Raw genomic sequence first — 17,755 nt, 5'->3', positions numbered from 1 at the left:
CACTGCCACCTCGGAATCTGAGTCCTACTCATCAATGTCCTCTAGAACTTCAAGGAGCTAAGTCACCAAGACAACAAACCATGATAGGACGCCTACCTGTATGACAGCGGGACCCCGTCCAGCCAGGTGGGCAGTCACACTGATAAGGGGCCACACAGCGACCGCCATTCAGACAGGGAAGAATGCATATTGCTAGAGAGGAGATCAAAAACGATTTGATGAAAATACACACACTAAGATATGTTCACGTGTTCAAAAAACATGATCCAGGAGGAGTAAAACCTTGTATGACCCACGAGAGAACTTCCCGTATGTGTTGTTTATTAATCAGTATCACTGGGGAAACACAATTAGGAAAGTAACCCTGGCCCCTTAGCCTGCAGTCATGACTGATGCCAAATGCGCTCCTTTGGAGAAGACCCACTGTAATCAATATCTGCTAAGTGCTTTGCTTTCCCTTCACAGAATCAGCAGAATGTTCCCCATTTATTGCAGTTTCAAATTTCCATTACAAATTACATAAAATGCTCTAAGAGGGTTTGGCTGCCTCGAGGCACTCTTCTTGTCTTGAATTAAATGTGAAAATGGGAGTCAGACAGGCTATCCTACAGGCTGTTGGCAACACATTGGCAGTGATGGGAAAACTTGCTCTTTATTTCCTTCGAGCCGAGGCCTGATGGTGATTGAATCAGGCCTCTCCTACACCCTCCACAGTAAACATTCCTCCTATTGAGCTCTTCAAAGAGGTGTAGCCTGTTTAAAAGGAGTGAGATTGTCTATTAGTTGGCTATTCCAAGCGTGGTTCTCAAACCAAAAGTATTGGCATTACCTAGGAATTGGCTGGAAATGCAGAATCTCAGGTCCCAACTCATCTACTGAATCAGAATCTGCATTTAACAACATCTCCCAGGTGATCTGTGTGCACAGTAAAGCTTGGGAAGTCCTGCTCTAAGCCACGAGGGCAGGTGCATGCTCAGTGAGATAAGCAAGGCCTGTTGTTAGGGCACCCAGGGTAAATGTTCCCTGAGTCTTTGGACTCCTGCCATTACAGCAGGTCAAGTATGGAAGCCTTAAGTGGGAAGGAATGACTGGGGAGAAGAGAAAGGAAAATGTAATTTCTCTCCTTTCTTCATCACTGTGAGAATACTTGCTTTGGTGAGTTGTTAATGGCCTGAATTTATTTCCATCTTATATTTTCCTTTCTAGATTAGTTGAAATAGTTACATTTAAAAAAGTTTTAGAATCTCATAAAATGTCTGGTCTTAGAAAAACCTGATGTAGACCAATGACCATCTCATTAATGACTTTTAATGTTATTTACATATACCACTCCCAATGAAAAATGAAATCACTTTTTCCTAACATGTATTTTTTAAGATAGGAAAACAAAATGTGGATTAGACATTAAAAAATGTTTAAAACCACTTATTCACGGTCTCCTGGAAGTTCAAATTAAAATGTATTACTATGAGAATAAATATTCTATATTAATTTACCAACCATTGTGTAGATATGGGAATGCCAAATTTCCTTAATTGGGAAGAACTGCCCTTAATGAAAAAGAGTGAATGGTGAGCTGCAAAGTACAATGTTAGGCAATGCCATGAATTTACAGCTGTAGCTACGAGTGGCAGAATATATAAAAAGACTAGAGATGAAGGAAGACAAAGTCTGGGAAACCCCTGATGATTAGCTCCTTTCCAGATGATCCTTAGAAATTTGTGCCAGGAGAATGTGGAGATGACAGATGTTGATAACTATATTTTCATGGTCTAATATTCTAGATCTCCTGAAAGTGATTGACATATTCCGATCAGCTCTAGCTACCCTGTCTGGCCTGCTGCAGGATAAGCAAAGAAATCCCTGCCGCCAGCAGAGCCAGTTCACAGTAACTCTGAGTTGGCAGCTTCCAGGAAAATGATCAGAACTCCAAGTAAGGTTTGAAGAAAGACTCACGTTCTTCACAGAGGCGCCCCATCCAGCCGTCTGGACAGGAGCAAGCATTTGGGCGTTGGCAGATACCTCCATTCTGACATGGGAATCGACAGACGGCTGTCAAAGAAGCAGATGGTCATAAATCGAGGGAATTATGGAAGGGTGGTTGTCAGAAAATAGAATTACTCATGTATATTGCATACTATATCCTTGACTTAAGCTTTAAGGAAGAGAAACAAAACGGAATCTCAAGATTTGGTTGGGGATGAACCTGAGGGGCTCAGAAGGGCCACAACATGGCTATCAAGGTTTTAGTAATTTGGGGATTCAGGGTAAGGGGGACAAGGTGGCTTATGTAAAGGAATGCCCCTTTAGAAGATGTGCAAATGCCCTTGCAAAGGTGGCCTTTGGTGGCCAGGAGCTCTTTGGTGCTGCCACCACCTCATAGTATCTTAAGACAAAAGAAGAAACAAGAGCAAACAAACACACAACCCTTATTTTGACTTCTCATGTTAAGTAAAATCTGGACTATTCCCTGAAGATGCCACCTCCACAGCAGCCCTCTTAAAAGAAGGTTGCACTTTCTCTTACATCCCATGTGCTGATGATGTCATATCTCACCGTTGCTTTCAGAAAATTAATTTTCTTTCTCCTGTAATAACCCTAGACATTTTTGAGGCTCATGCCATTCATCATGGACTACTTCAATTCTCCCTGCCCCCACAAGTTATGAAAGACTTTGGCTTTCACACCAAATCCAAATCTGATCATTGTCCATGGGGCCATGTGGACAACCTCTCCAACAACTTGATTATTTTTTTAGTTCCTTGGATATGTGTATCTTGTTCACTAGCATAGTTCCTGACTTTCAGTAAATGTTTCTAGAATGAATGGAACAATTATGATTTGTAAATAAAATTATTAGAAAAGTATACGTTTTAGAAGGACATGCTTGAATGCCTTGTTATCTACCTCTTTTTATTTTGCAGAATTACAAGCATAGAATCTTTTATTCCCCCAAGATTTTATTGAAAGCACACACAAAATTCGTCCTTGGGTTTGAAAATTCCATACAGCAAGTAAAGAGACAGAAGTGCCCATGTGAACACGGAGTGCTGGTCACCCACCCGAGTATGGCCAGATGGGGTGAGAGCTCTGTTTCCCTGAGGCTCGCTGGTACCTCTTGTTTTATACTCTGCTCATTAGGTGGGCTGTCCCATCTCCTATGGGATTTGGGGCCTGCCTAGGATAGGTGGGTAGAACTGGAATCTGTGCTGAAATACTTGAGGGGCCAAGAGGTGCACCCAGGACCCAGACATGACACTGCTTCCCTTAGCAGCTGAGAATATTCCCGAGATTTGGAGAGAAGACGTGCCTGAGGATCCATGATTAACTCAGGAAGGGACACTGTGCTGGGCTAGAGTTCTGTGTGCAAGCTTTCAAAACTCAAACCAATAAAGTAAAAAAATAAAATGACACAAATGTTAAAATTTAAAGACAAAGAAAAATAAAGCAGCATGCTCTCTACTTTTGGAATGCGTTAGATTTGGCATAACTCTAACTTAAACGAATCTTCACGAACTGGCTTCCAAAGGTCACTTAGTGCCCTGGCCTGGTTGTGGCCCACCATATATTTCCCTATGGTTTCCCTAAGAAATAACCACCCAAATGTTTCCTTACCCCTGCAGATAGGAGGTGATGTCCAGTTTCCACTCTCCAGGCAAACACTCCTTAGGGAACCTTCCAACATGTATCCACTGTAACACGAGTAGGTGATCATGTCCCCATACTGATAATGTACGCCTCGAGCAATTGCATTTGGTACATGACTTGGTGGACCGCATGAGATTTCTATAGGAAAACAAAACAACAATGAGGCTGGTGCTACTGATCCAGCCAGTGGATGGAGAAGAACACAGTCTCATTTCTAAGACTGAATTAATTTAAGGAGCAGCAAACAAACAAATACAAACAAACAACAAAAAACCCCAAAACATAAAGGCTACCATTTCACCTATAAATATCTAAGCGATACTAGGAACTAAAAGCATAATTTGCTGCTGTCTAGCAAAATTAGATGTGCAAGATCAAAAGTTTTGTCTTCTGATTTAAATGTTGAAGCTGAGCTGTGTTATACTCAAGGCAAGACGTCTGCAGGAGACCAAGAAGGAGCTCTGGTAATCTGCCTAAGATGTGGCTGCAAGAGAACTTTATTGCAGGTTGCTTATCTAATTAGAAGAGAAGGAGCAGGAGGATTACTTGCAGTCCACTATTTTAGAATAAAAAGCACTAACTGCAGCACTACATATTCTTTTAAAAAATATATGTATTCTTATTGATTTCAGAGAGGAAGGGGGAGGGAAAGACAGATATCTCAACATCAATGATGAGAGACACATTGATCAGCTGCCTCCTGCACACCCCCTACTGGGAATCGAGCTCGCAACTTGGGCATGTGACCTTGACTGGAATCGAACCCGGGACCCTTCAGTCCACAGGCAGAAGCTCTATTCACTGAGCCAAACCGGCTAGGGCTGCAGTACTGCATATTCCATCAGGCTGTTTTATTAGTGCCTACAACAGTGCCAGGCATGCAATGGATGCTCTGTACATATTTGAAAAACGAGCAAATGAATGAATATTGTCTCTGGCCTATTGATACTGATTTTACACACCTTGATGAGGTTTCTGACATTCAAGGTTTCATATTACTTCCCTTTTTTTCAAGTCTATAAAACAGTGGCTCTCTACTTTTGGAATGTGTTAGATTTTGCATAAGTCTAACTTAAATGAATCTTCACGAACTGGCTTCCAAAAGGTGACTTAGTGCTGTAGCCCAGTGGTCGGCAAACCACAGCTCGGGAGCCACATGCGGCTCTTTGGCCCCTTGAGTGTGGCTCTTCCACAAAATAACATGTGCGGGCGCGCACGTACACTGCGATCAAAACTTCGTGGCCCATGCGCAGAAGTCGGTTTTCGGCCTGGGCGAGTCTATTTTGAAGAAGTGGCATTAGAAGAAGTGGGGGGTGTTAGCCGGTCGGGCGACGGGAGATGCAGCGCAGGCGGGCCGCGGGATACACAGCGCGGGGGAGGTACATTGTTCCGAGGTAGCTTGCTGAGGTTGACCCCTTCCAACTCTCCCATCCACACTCGTCTTGTATACTTGTTTCAGATAGATGAGTGTGGATGGGAGAGTTGGAAGGGGTCGACCTCAGTGAACGTGCCTCAATCAGTTTGAGGACGTTTTTAGCAAAGGCCAGCTTAGGAGTACCCTAATTAAGTTAATAACAATGTACCTACCTATATAGTTTAAGTTTAAAAAATTTGGCTCTCAAAAGAAATTTCAATCGTTGCACTGTTGATATTTGGCTCTGTTGACTAATGAGTTTGCCGACCACTGCCCTAGCCAGTTTTGCTCAGTGGATGGAGCGACAGCCCGCTGACTGAAAGGTTCCGGTTTCAATTCTGGTCAAGGGCACGTACCTGGCCCTGGTCGGGAGCCCATGAAGGAGGCAACCAATTGATGTGTCTCTCTCACATTGATGTTTCTCTCTGTCTCTCCCCCTCCTTTCCACTCTCTCTAAAAATCAACAAAAAAAATATCCTCAGGTGAGGATTAACAAAAACAACAACAACAACAACAAATGTAAAGGTCACTTAGTGGTCAGGATACAATTCAAAACTTTTCAGAGGGGATGTTCAATGTATATCATCCTTTTAAATGTTCTTTTTCTTCCAAGGTGAGCACAAATATTAATTTAATCAGTAGGATAACAAATATGTATTAATACCTACTGCGTATCAGAAACTGGAAAAAATAAATGATGATAATGCTGTCCCTTATCTCAGACAAGACAGGAATGACAAAGAATACTGCAATACAACTTAGAAAGAGCAGAACTAGAGCCCTGGATACTATGCTTTAGAAAAAAAAAAGAGTAACTAAATTGAATTAGTGAAATGGGATATAAATTAGTAATGTAATATAAATTACTATTACTGATTGGAATGTAACTTTGCGCTTAGGATTGTCAGGGTGTAATTCATAGTGAGAGTGGTTTTTGGACGAGGCTACAAAGCTCGAGTGGGTCAGGGGGAAAGAGCTTCCCCCTGGGGAGCAGCATGTTGCACGATCGTGGAGAGATGATGGGTGGTTTATACAAGTGGTTATCAAGCACGGATTTCAGATCCCCTATACGGGAATCATCTTGGCTCCTTATTAAAAATGCAAATTTCAGGGGTTCCTAGGATAGGAGTCTGCATCTTACATACTTTCCCTGGGTGATTCTCATGCACATTAAATTTTAATCCCTGATTTGTAAGAATATGTAACAGGAGGAGGTAAACTACCTTAATCAATAAAGAAATTTAAAAAAAGAAAAAAGAATATATAAAGAACTCTAAAAAAATCAATAAGAAAACAAACAATCCAATAAAAATATCTTATAATTTTAGTGAACTGTAAAAAAAAAAGAATGAGGAAAGTGGCTGTTCAGGTTCTTCAGGCAAGATATTTGGTTCTAAGCCAAATACTTCCAGTCTAATAGAAAGTACAAAAGAGAGATTGAGGATAACGAACAATAGTGGGAATGGTCTCCTTCTCTCCAAGTCAACCCCTGGTCCTCTCAAGAACACTGAGGAACAATTGAGCAAACACTGAAGGAGCATGGGTAACAAGCGCAGGTCTCTCCTGCTAGTTCTTTCAGTGCCCTGAGTGGTAAGTCTCAAGGAGCCAAGATCAATGTGAGGATATGTGGGCAGGAGGAGGCCGCCTGCACTACACAGTTTCCTGGGGTAAAGTAAACATGCTAAAGCTGCAGTAGGGCTGCCAGTTGAAAGTTCAAGGACTTGGGCTATTGGTATAAGGAGATATTGCTAATGTATATCAGTTCATTGATCCTTCGAAACTAATATATAAGATAGGTATTGGTACTATTCACTTAACATAAGAGCCCTAACATTCAGGGAAGTTAGGGTACTAGCATAAGCTTAGAGTTAGAAAGTTTTGAGGACAGAATTCAAGTCAAGCTCTTCTCTGGTTCCAGATTCCCGCGGCCCTCATACACGCATCTCACTAACCGGAGTGCAAGTGTCCTGAAGATGGAGACCATTGTAGGCATAATCGATTCCTGTATCATGTAGCCCAGTGCCTTGCATCTGGGTAGATTCAATGAATAGTTGTTCATTGATTGCTAGAGAGGGAGTACCTTGGAGTACAAGGAAGGCTGGAGGGCAGGATGTTGGGCAGGGGGGATGTTTTAAGTGTAGAAAGTGTCAAGAATTATCATGAGGCAGCAGGAGGTGCTGCCAGACGGCCTATTACATATCAAGGGGGTACCCGCCCAGCGATTCTCAAATTGTGGTTCCGGCACTGGCAGTACCACCATCAGTACCACCCGGAAACTTGCTAGAAATGCAAATTTCAGGCCTCATCCCAGACCTACTAGATCAGAAACTCTAGGCCTCTGAGGGGCAGGGGAGCAGCAAGGTTTTTAAGAAACCTTCTAGATCGTTCTCATGCAGGCTCAAGCTTGAGAACCACGGTGGAATAATGTTTGTATTGCAAAGCATTCAGAGCTGATTAAGGGATAGTTTGGGAACTCTGACGATGTGGGGAGAAATTGTGTTTTAGATTTAACAATAGAAGATTTAATCTTAGAAGAGCACATTTCAAAAATCTGCAGTGGATCCTAGTCAGGTAGGTTTTAGCCTAGTTCTGGAAACTTTTCTTTCAATGTTTGGAATTCAAAGGTCTTTTAAAATAATTTTTAAAACTATCAATAAGAAGCTGATTAGACAGGACCTAAATATCTACATCAAGTTACTTGATTAAAAATAGTCTCACAAAGATGAGAAAACAACCTGAACCAATGTATTTAACTGGACTCCACCTGTCCACTTACTTTCACACTTGGCACTTGTCTGTGTCCACGTCTCGTCAGGGTTGCAGGTAATGACACCCTGGCCCTGGAGCAGGAAGCCTTCTCTACACTTGATGGACACATTCTGGTCCACATAAAACTCCTTTTCAGAGAGCAGAGCGTTCTCAGGAATGACAAAAGGGACAGGGCATGGGTTTGCTGTTAAAAAGAAAAGAAAATGCTTACTGCTATTTCCCCTCTTTTCTTAATTTATTTCTTTGAAGGCACAGGATGAGCCCTCTAAGAGGCTTATAAATATAGAGCTTCAAACAGTAGACACAGACTCGTTTGGCATTCCCATGAAATTATTTGGGAGAATAAATTATTTAGATAAGATCTGAAAACACCAAGTAGTCAACCACTAACACATGGTCCTACACCTCTAAGAGGGCAAGTTAAACAGTGTTTGATTATGGCGCACAACATTTTTTAGACTGGTTCTGATCCGCCCTGGGGGAACAAAGGCATGCTAGAAAGCAAGAAGTGCATCAAACATTCTCTTACTATCTGGAGAATATTAAGGCATAGAGTAAATGCTTCTCATGGTCACTCTACTTCCTTTTACTGAACATCCTTCAGAAGGATGAACCAGAGGGTCATCAGACACATCGAAGTGAATGAATATGACTTTAGACCTTGCTATTAATGGTATCAGAACTGAAACTGTAGAGTTTGCAAGGCTTATTGACAAAAATTGATTCATTTTTCCAGGTCTACAGGAAAAACGGGAAATGATAGTGGAACAATTTCCTACTGCAAATGTGTGACACACATATCAACGCATATTTCAAGCCATTTCAGTGCTTTCTTTTCCCTCCATGGGCACAAAGGAAGTCTTTTTGAGGGAGGTAATTGCCAGATGAATCTTAAAGGCTCAGTCACTGTATTACAGCACTTTAACCAGAACTCTCTCAATTTATACCTTGCTCATGAATATTATTTTCATTCCAGTGGTTAAAACTAACTAGTGGCCCGGTGCACAGATTTGTGCACATTGAAAGGACATTAATTAGAAGGTGGTCGGTGGGGTGGGACTGGGCGAGACCGGCCAGACACGCCCTGGAGCCAACCTCCCAGGATCCCTTCCCAGCCAGTAAGCCACAGCTGGGGCAGCACTGTGGCTCGCAGGGCATCTGCGGAGTGAGCAGGGTCCCTCCAATTGGTGTGGTCCCTCAGCCTGGCCTGTGGGGATCGGGCTGAAACTGGCTCTCCAACATCCCCCAAGGAGTCCCGGAGTGAGAGAGGGCACTCTGCAAAGTTTCTGTTGTTCGGCAGCTCCTGCATTGAGCATCTGCCCCCTGGTGGTCAGTGTGCATCATACCTACTGGCCAGTCAGAGGGTCACTTAGCTTTTTATATATATAGATTATCTTTATGTACTAACTAGAGTCCTGGTGCACAAAAATTTGTGCACTCGGGTGGTCCCTCAGCCTGGCAGATGCCCTCTCGCAGTCTGGGACCCCTTGGGGGATGACCACCTGCTGGCTTAGGCTCGCTACTCAGGGGATTGGGCCTAAGCTGGCAGTCAGACATTCTTCTGGCAGCCCGGGAGCCCTCGGGGGATGTCCACTTGCCAGCAGGGAGCAGGCCTAAGCTGCAGTCAGACATCCTTAGCGCTGCTGAGGAGGCGGGAGAGGCTCCCACCACCACTGCTGTACTGGCAGCCATCAGCCTGGCTTGTGGCTGAGCAGAGCTCTCCCTGTGGGAGTGCACTGACCACCAGGGGGCAGCTCCTGCATTGAGCGTCTGCCCCTGGTGGTCAGTGTGTGTCATAGAGACCAGTCATTCCCATTCTTTCTGCTGTTAGGGTCAATTTGCATATTACCCTTTTATTATATAGGATAGGATAGAGGCCTGGTGCATGGGTGGGGGCCGGCTGGTTTGCTCTGAAGGGTGTCCCAGATCAGGGTGTCCCGGATCAGGGTGGGGGTCCCGCTGGGGTGCCTGGCCAGCCTGGGTAAGGGGCTGAGGGCCATTTTCAGACTGGCCACACCCCCTTCAGGGTGGGGGTCCCCGCTGGAGTGCCTGGCCAGCCTGGGTGAGTGGCTGATGGCTGTTTGCAGGCTGGCCACAGCCCCTTTAGGTGCGGGTCCCGCTGGGGTGCCTGATCAGCCTGGGTGAGGAGCTGATGGCTGTTTGCAGGCTGGCCACAGCCCCTTCAGGGTGGGGGTCCCCGCTGGGATGCCTGGCCAGCCTGGGTGAGGGGCTGATGGCTGTTTGCAGGCTGGCCACAGCCTCTTCAGGGTAGGGGGTCCCCACTGGGGTGCCTGACCAGTCTGGGTGAGTGGCTGATGGCTGTTTGCAGGCTGGCCACAGCCCCTTCAGGTGGGGGTCCCCGCTGGGGTGCCTGGCCAGTCTGGGTGAGGGGCTGATGGCTGTTTGCAGGCTCACCACAGCCCCCAGCCACCCAAGCTCCCAGTGGAGGTTGGCTGGAAGCAGGTATCTGGGATTTATTTATCTTCTATAATTGAAACTTTGTTGCTTTGAGCGGAGGCCACAGCTGGCCAGGGCAGGCGGGAAGCTTGGCTTCCTCCATCACCGGGGCAACCAAGCCTCCTGCTTGCTCCAGCTCCGTGGCTGCTGGCCGCCATTTTGGTTGGGTTAATTTGCATATAGTCGCTCTGATTGGCTTGTGAGCGTGGCTTGTGAGTGTAGTGGAGGTACGGTCAATTTGCATGTTTCTCTTTTATTAGATAAGACTAGAGGCCCGGTGCACAAAAATTTGTGCACTCGGGGGGTGGGGGGGGCGTCCCTCAGCCCGGCCTGTGCCCTCTCGCAGTCTGGGACCCCTCAGGGGATGACCACCTGCTGGCTTAGGTCCGATACCCAGGTGATTGGGCCTAAGATGGCAATCAGACATCCCTCTGGCAGCCTGGCAGCCCTCGGGGGATGTCCACTTGCCAGCGGGGAGTAGGCCTAAACTGCAGTCGGACATCCTTAGCGCTGCTGAGGAGGCAGGAGAGGCTCCCACCACCACTGCTGTACTGGCAGCCATCAGCCTGGCTTGTGGCTGAGCAGAGCTCCTACCATGTGAGAGCACCCTGACCACCAGAGGGCAGGTCCTGCATTGAGCGTCTGCCCCCTGGAGGTCAGTGTGTGTCATAGTGACCAGTCATTCCCAGTCCTTCTGCTGTTAGGGTCAGTTTGCATATCACCCTGTTACTATATAGCATAGAGGCCTGGTGCATGGGTGGGGGCTGGCTGGTTTGCCATGAAGGGTGTCCCGGATCAGGGTGGGGGTCCCGCTTGGGTGCCTGGTCAGCCTGGATGAAGGGATGATGGCTGTTTGCAGCTGGTCACACCCCCTTCAGGGTGGGGGTCCCCACTGGGGTGCCTGGCCAGTCTGGGTGAGGGGCTGAGGGCCGTTTTCAGGCTGTCGGGTGAATGAAGCTCCCAACCTCTCCTTTTTTTCTTTCTTTTTTTAATTCTGGGATTTATTTACCTTCTATGGCTGTCACTGGAGCTGAGAGCCGCCTTTAGCTCTGAGGCTCGGCTCCAGCTCTGAGACCTCGGCTGCTGAAAGCAGGTATCTGGGTTTGTTTGGCTACTATAATTGAAACACTGTTGCAACTCCAGCTCTGAGGCCCGGCTGGCTGAAAGGAGGTTTCTGGGGATTGTTTAGCTTCTATAATTGCAACATAGTTGCTTAGAGTGCAGCTCAGGCGGCGGCAGGCGGGGAACCTTGGCTTCCTCCATCACTGGAGCAAGCAAGCCTCCTGTTCGTTTCAGCTGCCTGGCTGCTGGCCGCCATCTTGGTTGGCAGTTAATTTGCATATCGCCCTGATTAGCCAATGGGAAGTGTGTTGGAGGTATGGTTAATTACCATGTTTGTCTATTATTAGATAGGATGCTTATATATACTTTATTCATATTCCACATTTAGCAGATTTTCTTTCTTCACCCCTTTCACATCCTCAACCAAATTCACTATACATACATTTCTGTCAAATCTTTTTCATTAAGTTGCATTTTTCTCTTAGTGCCTTACACCTGTAACCAGTCAAGGAACCTGATAAAAGCTGCTTTGCAGAGGAGACATGTTAGAAAACACAAGCAGGTTTTAAGAAACCGCAGAATATGTGGCTTGGGTATGCACAGATTGCTTTCTCTGGGCCAATCTCTCTTATCACCAAGTTCCCACTATGATTTAGACATTTGGGGAACTCATTGAGAAACCAAATCTGATTAAAACCTTTCCGATCATAAGTCAACACACACGTTTGCAGTGAGGAACTGGGTGGCTCCAGGTTCCATTTTCAGTGCAATAGGCCTTGGGCGACCCTTCCAGACTGTAGCCTCTGTTGCAGGAATACACCACGCTGGGGCCAATGGTGGTATTTTCCACCTCAGTTTTCCCATTCAGAAACTCAAGTGGAGCTTCACAACTGATCTCTAAAAAGAAAAAAGAAAAGCTTCAGATCAAATGCATCTCCCAATTCTCTTTCCTTCTTTTGCTATAATTGCTAAAGGTACCCAATGCACCATATAAAATATTATAGCCTACTCATGTGTGAAGCACATTGACAGGGGCATTGAAGAAGCAAATACCCCAGCATGCATAAGTTTTATATTAATACATGCAGGCAATTAAAGATTGCTATTTTGCCCCATTGACTCTAGCTATAGTTATGTATAATGCTGGCTGGGGGTGTGGATGAGCGAAGGAATTCTCATTTATTATGTTGTTTCCATGGCCAAGAGCTTTCCAGACATTATCAAATGTATTTCTTACAACTAGAAATAAAATACAGACTGTCAGTTAAATTTGAATATCAGATAAACAACAAATAAATTTTTAGAATAAGCATGCCTCAAATATTGCATGAGACATATTTATATTAAAAGGCATTTTAAATCTGAAGTTTAAAAGTAACTGAGTGTCCTTTTTGTTTGTTTGTTGGCTACATTTACACCCTTAGTCACAACTCTGAGATGATGTCATTTCACAGTTGAAGAAAAGTGAGATTCAGAGAGGTGAAATAATTTGACCAAGGTCATACTGCTTCTAAAGAGAGATAAAAGATAAAAATTATTAGAAGGTAAAATATAATAGGAAAGTATAAAGCACAAGGAATCATGAGCCTGACCAAAAATTCAGATAAGGAGCATTTTATGTGGCTTCTAAGGATATAGACTCCATAAACGGATGGTTAGTTTTAGTGCAGTTACAAAGCATGGCTTTGCACATGTGAGAACTGTTATTAGCAGGAATGTGCTAGGAGGATAGCAGGATCATTCTTTCTAGAGTCTTAAGAAATGGGATTGAGTCTTAATCTGATGATCTTGGTGAAGGTAGAGGAACTGGTCTAGACCAGTGCGTCTCAATTTGGGCTGCACACAGGGGTCCTGGGGAAGCTTTATGCCAAGGGGCCTGTCCCAGACCAAATGAATCGGAATCTGTTGTGGTCTTGCTTTTGATATTTCTTAAAAAGTTCCCCAAACGATTCTCATGCTGACTCAAAATTAAGACCCACTGATTATATAGATGCTAACTGACTTCTTTGGGCTTCTTTCAGCCTGGTTAGTACTTGGACCATGAACTTGAACTAGGTCAGTACCCTAGAATCACTAGGAAGCTTCAAAAACATATTGATATTGGATCCTACCCTCTGGGACTCTGACCTAAATGGTACAGGATGCAGACTGGGCAAAGGATTCTCCAAAGCTCCCAGAATATTTCAATGTGTGGAAGGCTAATAACCATAGGTCCAAGTCACTGCTTTTCAAATTGCAATGTGCACAGGAATCACCTAGGGATCTCATTCAAATGCTAATTGTGATTCAGTGGGATTGGGGTGTGGCCTGAGAGTCTGCATTTCTAGCAAGATCCCAGGTACTATTGATGCTGTTGGTCCCATGGGCCACTCTTTGAAGAGCACTGTCTAGGGCAGTGGTTGGCAAACCGCGGCTCGCAAGCCACATGCGGCTCTTTGGCCCCTTGAGTGTGGCTCTTCCACAAAATACCATGTGCAGGCGTGCACGTACAGTGCGATTGAAACTTCGTGGCCCATGCACAGAAGTCGGTATTTTGTGGGAGAGCCATAATCAAGGGGCCAAAGAACCGTATGTGGCTCACAAGCCGCAGTTTGCCGAGCTGCAGTTTGCTGACCACTGGTCTAGAGTATCCTATGCACTTGAACAGGCTTCCCTGAAATCTGATGGCTATAGATATCAATCTATTTAATAATTTAATAAATATTATATGAGGATCTTTCAAATTGGGATGCTCAGTATGAGCACTATTTCCTCCAAAAAATATTAGTGTTTTTTATATGCCTAGGGAAAAAGCACACAATACAGTATATCAAAATAGCAATAGTTTTTAACCTTGAGTTTGTGGGGAAGCAGGGGACTTGGTTGGAAAATCTGTAAGGAGGAAACTGTGAAAGGTCAGGACCTCCAGGGGGAGTTGGCAAAGACAACCACCCTGCCTTGACTTTTCCAAATAAGTCTGAGCCCCCGGGTGTTTACTGGAATCTTTATGTTTAGTCTTTAGACGTCTTTGCCTAAAGGACACTGCATATGTCTTCTCAAGGATGCTTACCCTACTGATAGTAACTAATAGTTAATATTAGTTCAAGCTGTTGATACAATAAAAGCCTAAGGAGACAGGTGAAAGGGGCTATCTGGTTTCTCTAGCCAGACAGTCCCTTAGCCCTCTCTTTTACAGAACCATGTGTCAGAGTAATCATTCATCCATCGCTCGGGGTCTGCTGGTAAGCCCCAGCATGAGTGGTGGGATTAAAACTATTATTTTATTTTTGCTTATTTCTGCAATTTTTTTTGCAAATAACTTGTATAATCTGATTTAATAGTTAGAAAGAGGAAAAACAGAAGAAATAGGATTCAAGTAGAGCTTTTTATCATTATCTTGCATTTCAGAGAGAGAAACTAGACTAACCATTGTCATTGTAGTTTGACTTAAACCTGCTGCAAACTGAAACAACTTCTTCACATTTCCTATGCAGGCATACCCATTTCCTTTCCACTCCCTATTCCCCTCCCTTATACATGCACACACTTTTTGATCATAAACAGTTGAGACAAAAATGCCATTCTGTGACTTGAGATGTTACTCAATATTTTTAAAAAAATATTTTTCTATATAATATTTATATAACTTTTTGAGAACAAAAAAAAATCATATAACCTCTACTGAATTTCAGCCATATAATATTTCCTAAAAGATTTAAGATTTATATATACATGATATCAATTGATTAATCTACTCCAGAAGATATGTTTGAAATGACAGTGAACAAAGATTTAAGTACTTCAAGTTCCCAGTCACAGCTCTGCCACCAAATTAATTTATGACACTGGGCAGGTCACTTCACCTCTCCTAGCCCCATGTACTCATTGAGCAAGATGAATAAATCTTACTCATATTGATGAAGTCCAGCCTAGTTAAGCTAGATCACCTGAAAGGTTGCTTAGACTAGATTGGTTAAGAGGCCCCTTCCAGTGTGAAAATTTGATGACTCCACCAGGATTGTTAAGAGAAAAAATATTTAAAAGCTTTTCACATTGATTGATTTGTAATTATTGTATCTAAATACACTGCCTTTTGGCAAGGAATCATATGGGTCTTTGTTGGTAAATACACTTGACTCTTCCCATAAAATGAGTTAATGTAAAATTCCATGAAAAATGTGAATATTTAATTATTTAACATATGTGCCAACATCACTTTAGGAAGATGTCAATATTGGTCAGTATTGACCAATATTGTCACCAAACACCAACAGATCTAAGCTTTCTAATTTATAATTATCTGGGGGAAAAACACAAAATGCAAATAAATTCAATAATTAACTATTCCAGAGTTAGTCATCTTGTGCTCTATTCCAACATAATCAATGATCTCAACTATAGTTTTTGACCCTTTTATTGGTTTGATGTCCTTCAGCAAAAGTCCGAGGTCAATTTTTTAAATTACAAAGCTGCTTTGTAAAGACACTGTTGTCTCATTGTTATTCTGTATCTCCTGTATCATTTTTGGGACTCTAAGTGCCATTTGACTTACTTTTGCACGTTGCTACCTCTCCACTCCACTGTCTGTTCTCCTGACAGAAACGTTCAATGTTCCCCTGTGAATCAATGAAAAAAAGTCATCAACATGGTCATAACTGTACAATGGAAAGATAATAAGGGAATGCAAAGTAATCATAGCTGTGAACTTGACTATCTCGGCATGAAATTCCTGAACTCAGGGGCCAAGGGTCCCTCAGCCCTCCTGCGCCCTCTCACAGTCTGGGAGAGGCTCCTGCCATAACAGCTGCGCTCACCAGTCATGAGCTCCTGCATTGAGCGTCTGCCCCCTGGTGGTCAGTGCGTGTCATAGTGACCGGTCTTTCCACTGTTCGGTTGATTTGCATATTAGCCTTTTGTTATATAGGACTAGAGGCCCGGTGCACGAAATTCGTGCACTGGATGGGGGTGGGGGGGGGAGGTCCTTCAGCCTGGCCTGCACCCTCTCACAGTCCAGGACCCCTCGCTCCTTACCACCCGCCTGCTCACTGCTCCTTACTACTCAGCTCGCTGCTCCTTAGCGCTGCCGCTGCCACAGAGGCAGAAGAGGCTCCTGCCACTGCCGATGCACTTACCAGCCATGAGCCCAGCTTCTGGCTGAGTGGCACTCCCCCTGTGGGAGAGCACTGACCACCAGGAGGCAGCTCCTGCATTGAGCATCTGCCCCCTGGTTGTCAGTGCATGTCACAGTGACCAGTCATTCTGCCAGTCATTCCACCCTTCGGTCGATTTGCATATTAGGCTTTTATTATATAGGATGATAATCATCAATGTTTCTAATGATAATTCTTTTCATGCTTTAAATTCCTAATCTCTGGAATAATAAACAAGATACAGTAAATAAAATTCTGAAACATTATGAGTTAAAAAAAAGATCAGGTTCTAAGTAATGTAATAAGGGGTTTGACTCTAAGTCGAATATATGAACTTTAGCATATGAATTCTGTCCCATGCTTTTTCATTGCTCATAGTCCTTTGGACATCTCATTGTCTTAAAATTGTGTCCTACATTAGCAAGATGTCAAGAACCTATCTATCACCTCTACTTTGGTTTTTATCTGGATTCACTGATACCTTTCACCCTTATTTATCTATTCAAAATATTTTCTCTAAGCTTTCAGATTAATTACTGATAAATCTTTACCTGTTAAAATTCCATTGACTTTGATGTAATGACACTGTCCTGATTTTCCAAGAAAATAATTCATTCTATAAAATTAAATGTTTCCTAAATGATGTATTCATTATTTTCTTCTTATTGAAAAACCAATACGTGTTCATTATAGAAGGTTTGGAACATACAAGAAAAATAGGTTTTCCAGGATTCTTCATCCAGAGATAAACACCATTAATATTTGCTATACTTTTTCTAGGCTTAGTACTTATGTATGCACAGGGAAATATACTATTCTAGCTTGTGAATTATTTTTTTAAATTAATTTTGAGGCAGTATATGCCAAGCCATAAAAGCCAGTTAACTCCCCACTGATGTGGGCTCTTCCAGAGTAGACTATACTCAAGTAGTTAATTTTAATTAATAGTTTAGTATTTTTCTCAGTAATGTTTTTCCTTGTTCTCTTTCTTCTAATGATTTGAATAATAATATTCTGTTTTGACGATGATGATTTTTATGCCAGTAAAAACTCAAATCTATTTTCTGTAACTATTGATGTAAAAAAATCAAACACCATCTGTTGATTCCCTCCTCAGTAAGCTGCAAATTTTATCACACTGTTCCTTCTTTCCTTTTCTCTCTCTGTTTTTGTTCATATCTTGCTTTTGATGAATGTAGCTGGAATTTTAGATCTAGATGAGCATTAAATTTTTTTAATGTACCTGCTTAATCAACAATTAGGTTAGTTATATTAA

At 43.4% G+C, this 17,755-nt stretch overlaps 1 protein-coding gene across 1 annotated transcript in view; it reads right to left on the bottom strand.

Annotated features, from left to right (window-relative positions):
• SVEP1 (sushi, von Willebrand factor type A, EGF and pentraxin domain containing 1) overlaps positions 1 to 17,755 on the bottom strand; it is a 149,321-nt gene that overhangs the window by 8,282 nt on the left and 123,284 nt on the right. Inside the window, 6 exon segments of the mRNA XM_014455199.2 lie at positions 97 to 192; positions 1,957 to 2,052; positions 3,616 to 3,786; positions 7,839 to 8,015; positions 12,074 to 12,247; positions 15,882 to 15,945. Coding sequence (XP_014310685.1) covers positions 97 to 192; positions 1,957 to 2,052; positions 3,616 to 3,786; positions 7,839 to 8,015; positions 12,074 to 12,247; positions 15,882 to 15,945 — 778 coding nt within the window.

Source organism: Myotis lucifugus, unplaced genomic scaffold (assembly GCF_000147115.1).
Source record: "Myotis lucifugus unplaced genomic scaffold, Myoluc2.0 scaffold_43, whole genome shotgun sequence".
NCBI lineage: Eukaryota > Metazoa > Chordata > Mammalia > Chiroptera > Vespertilionidae > Myotis > Myotis lucifugus.
This window is presented reverse-complemented; position numbering and strand designations above follow the sequence as displayed.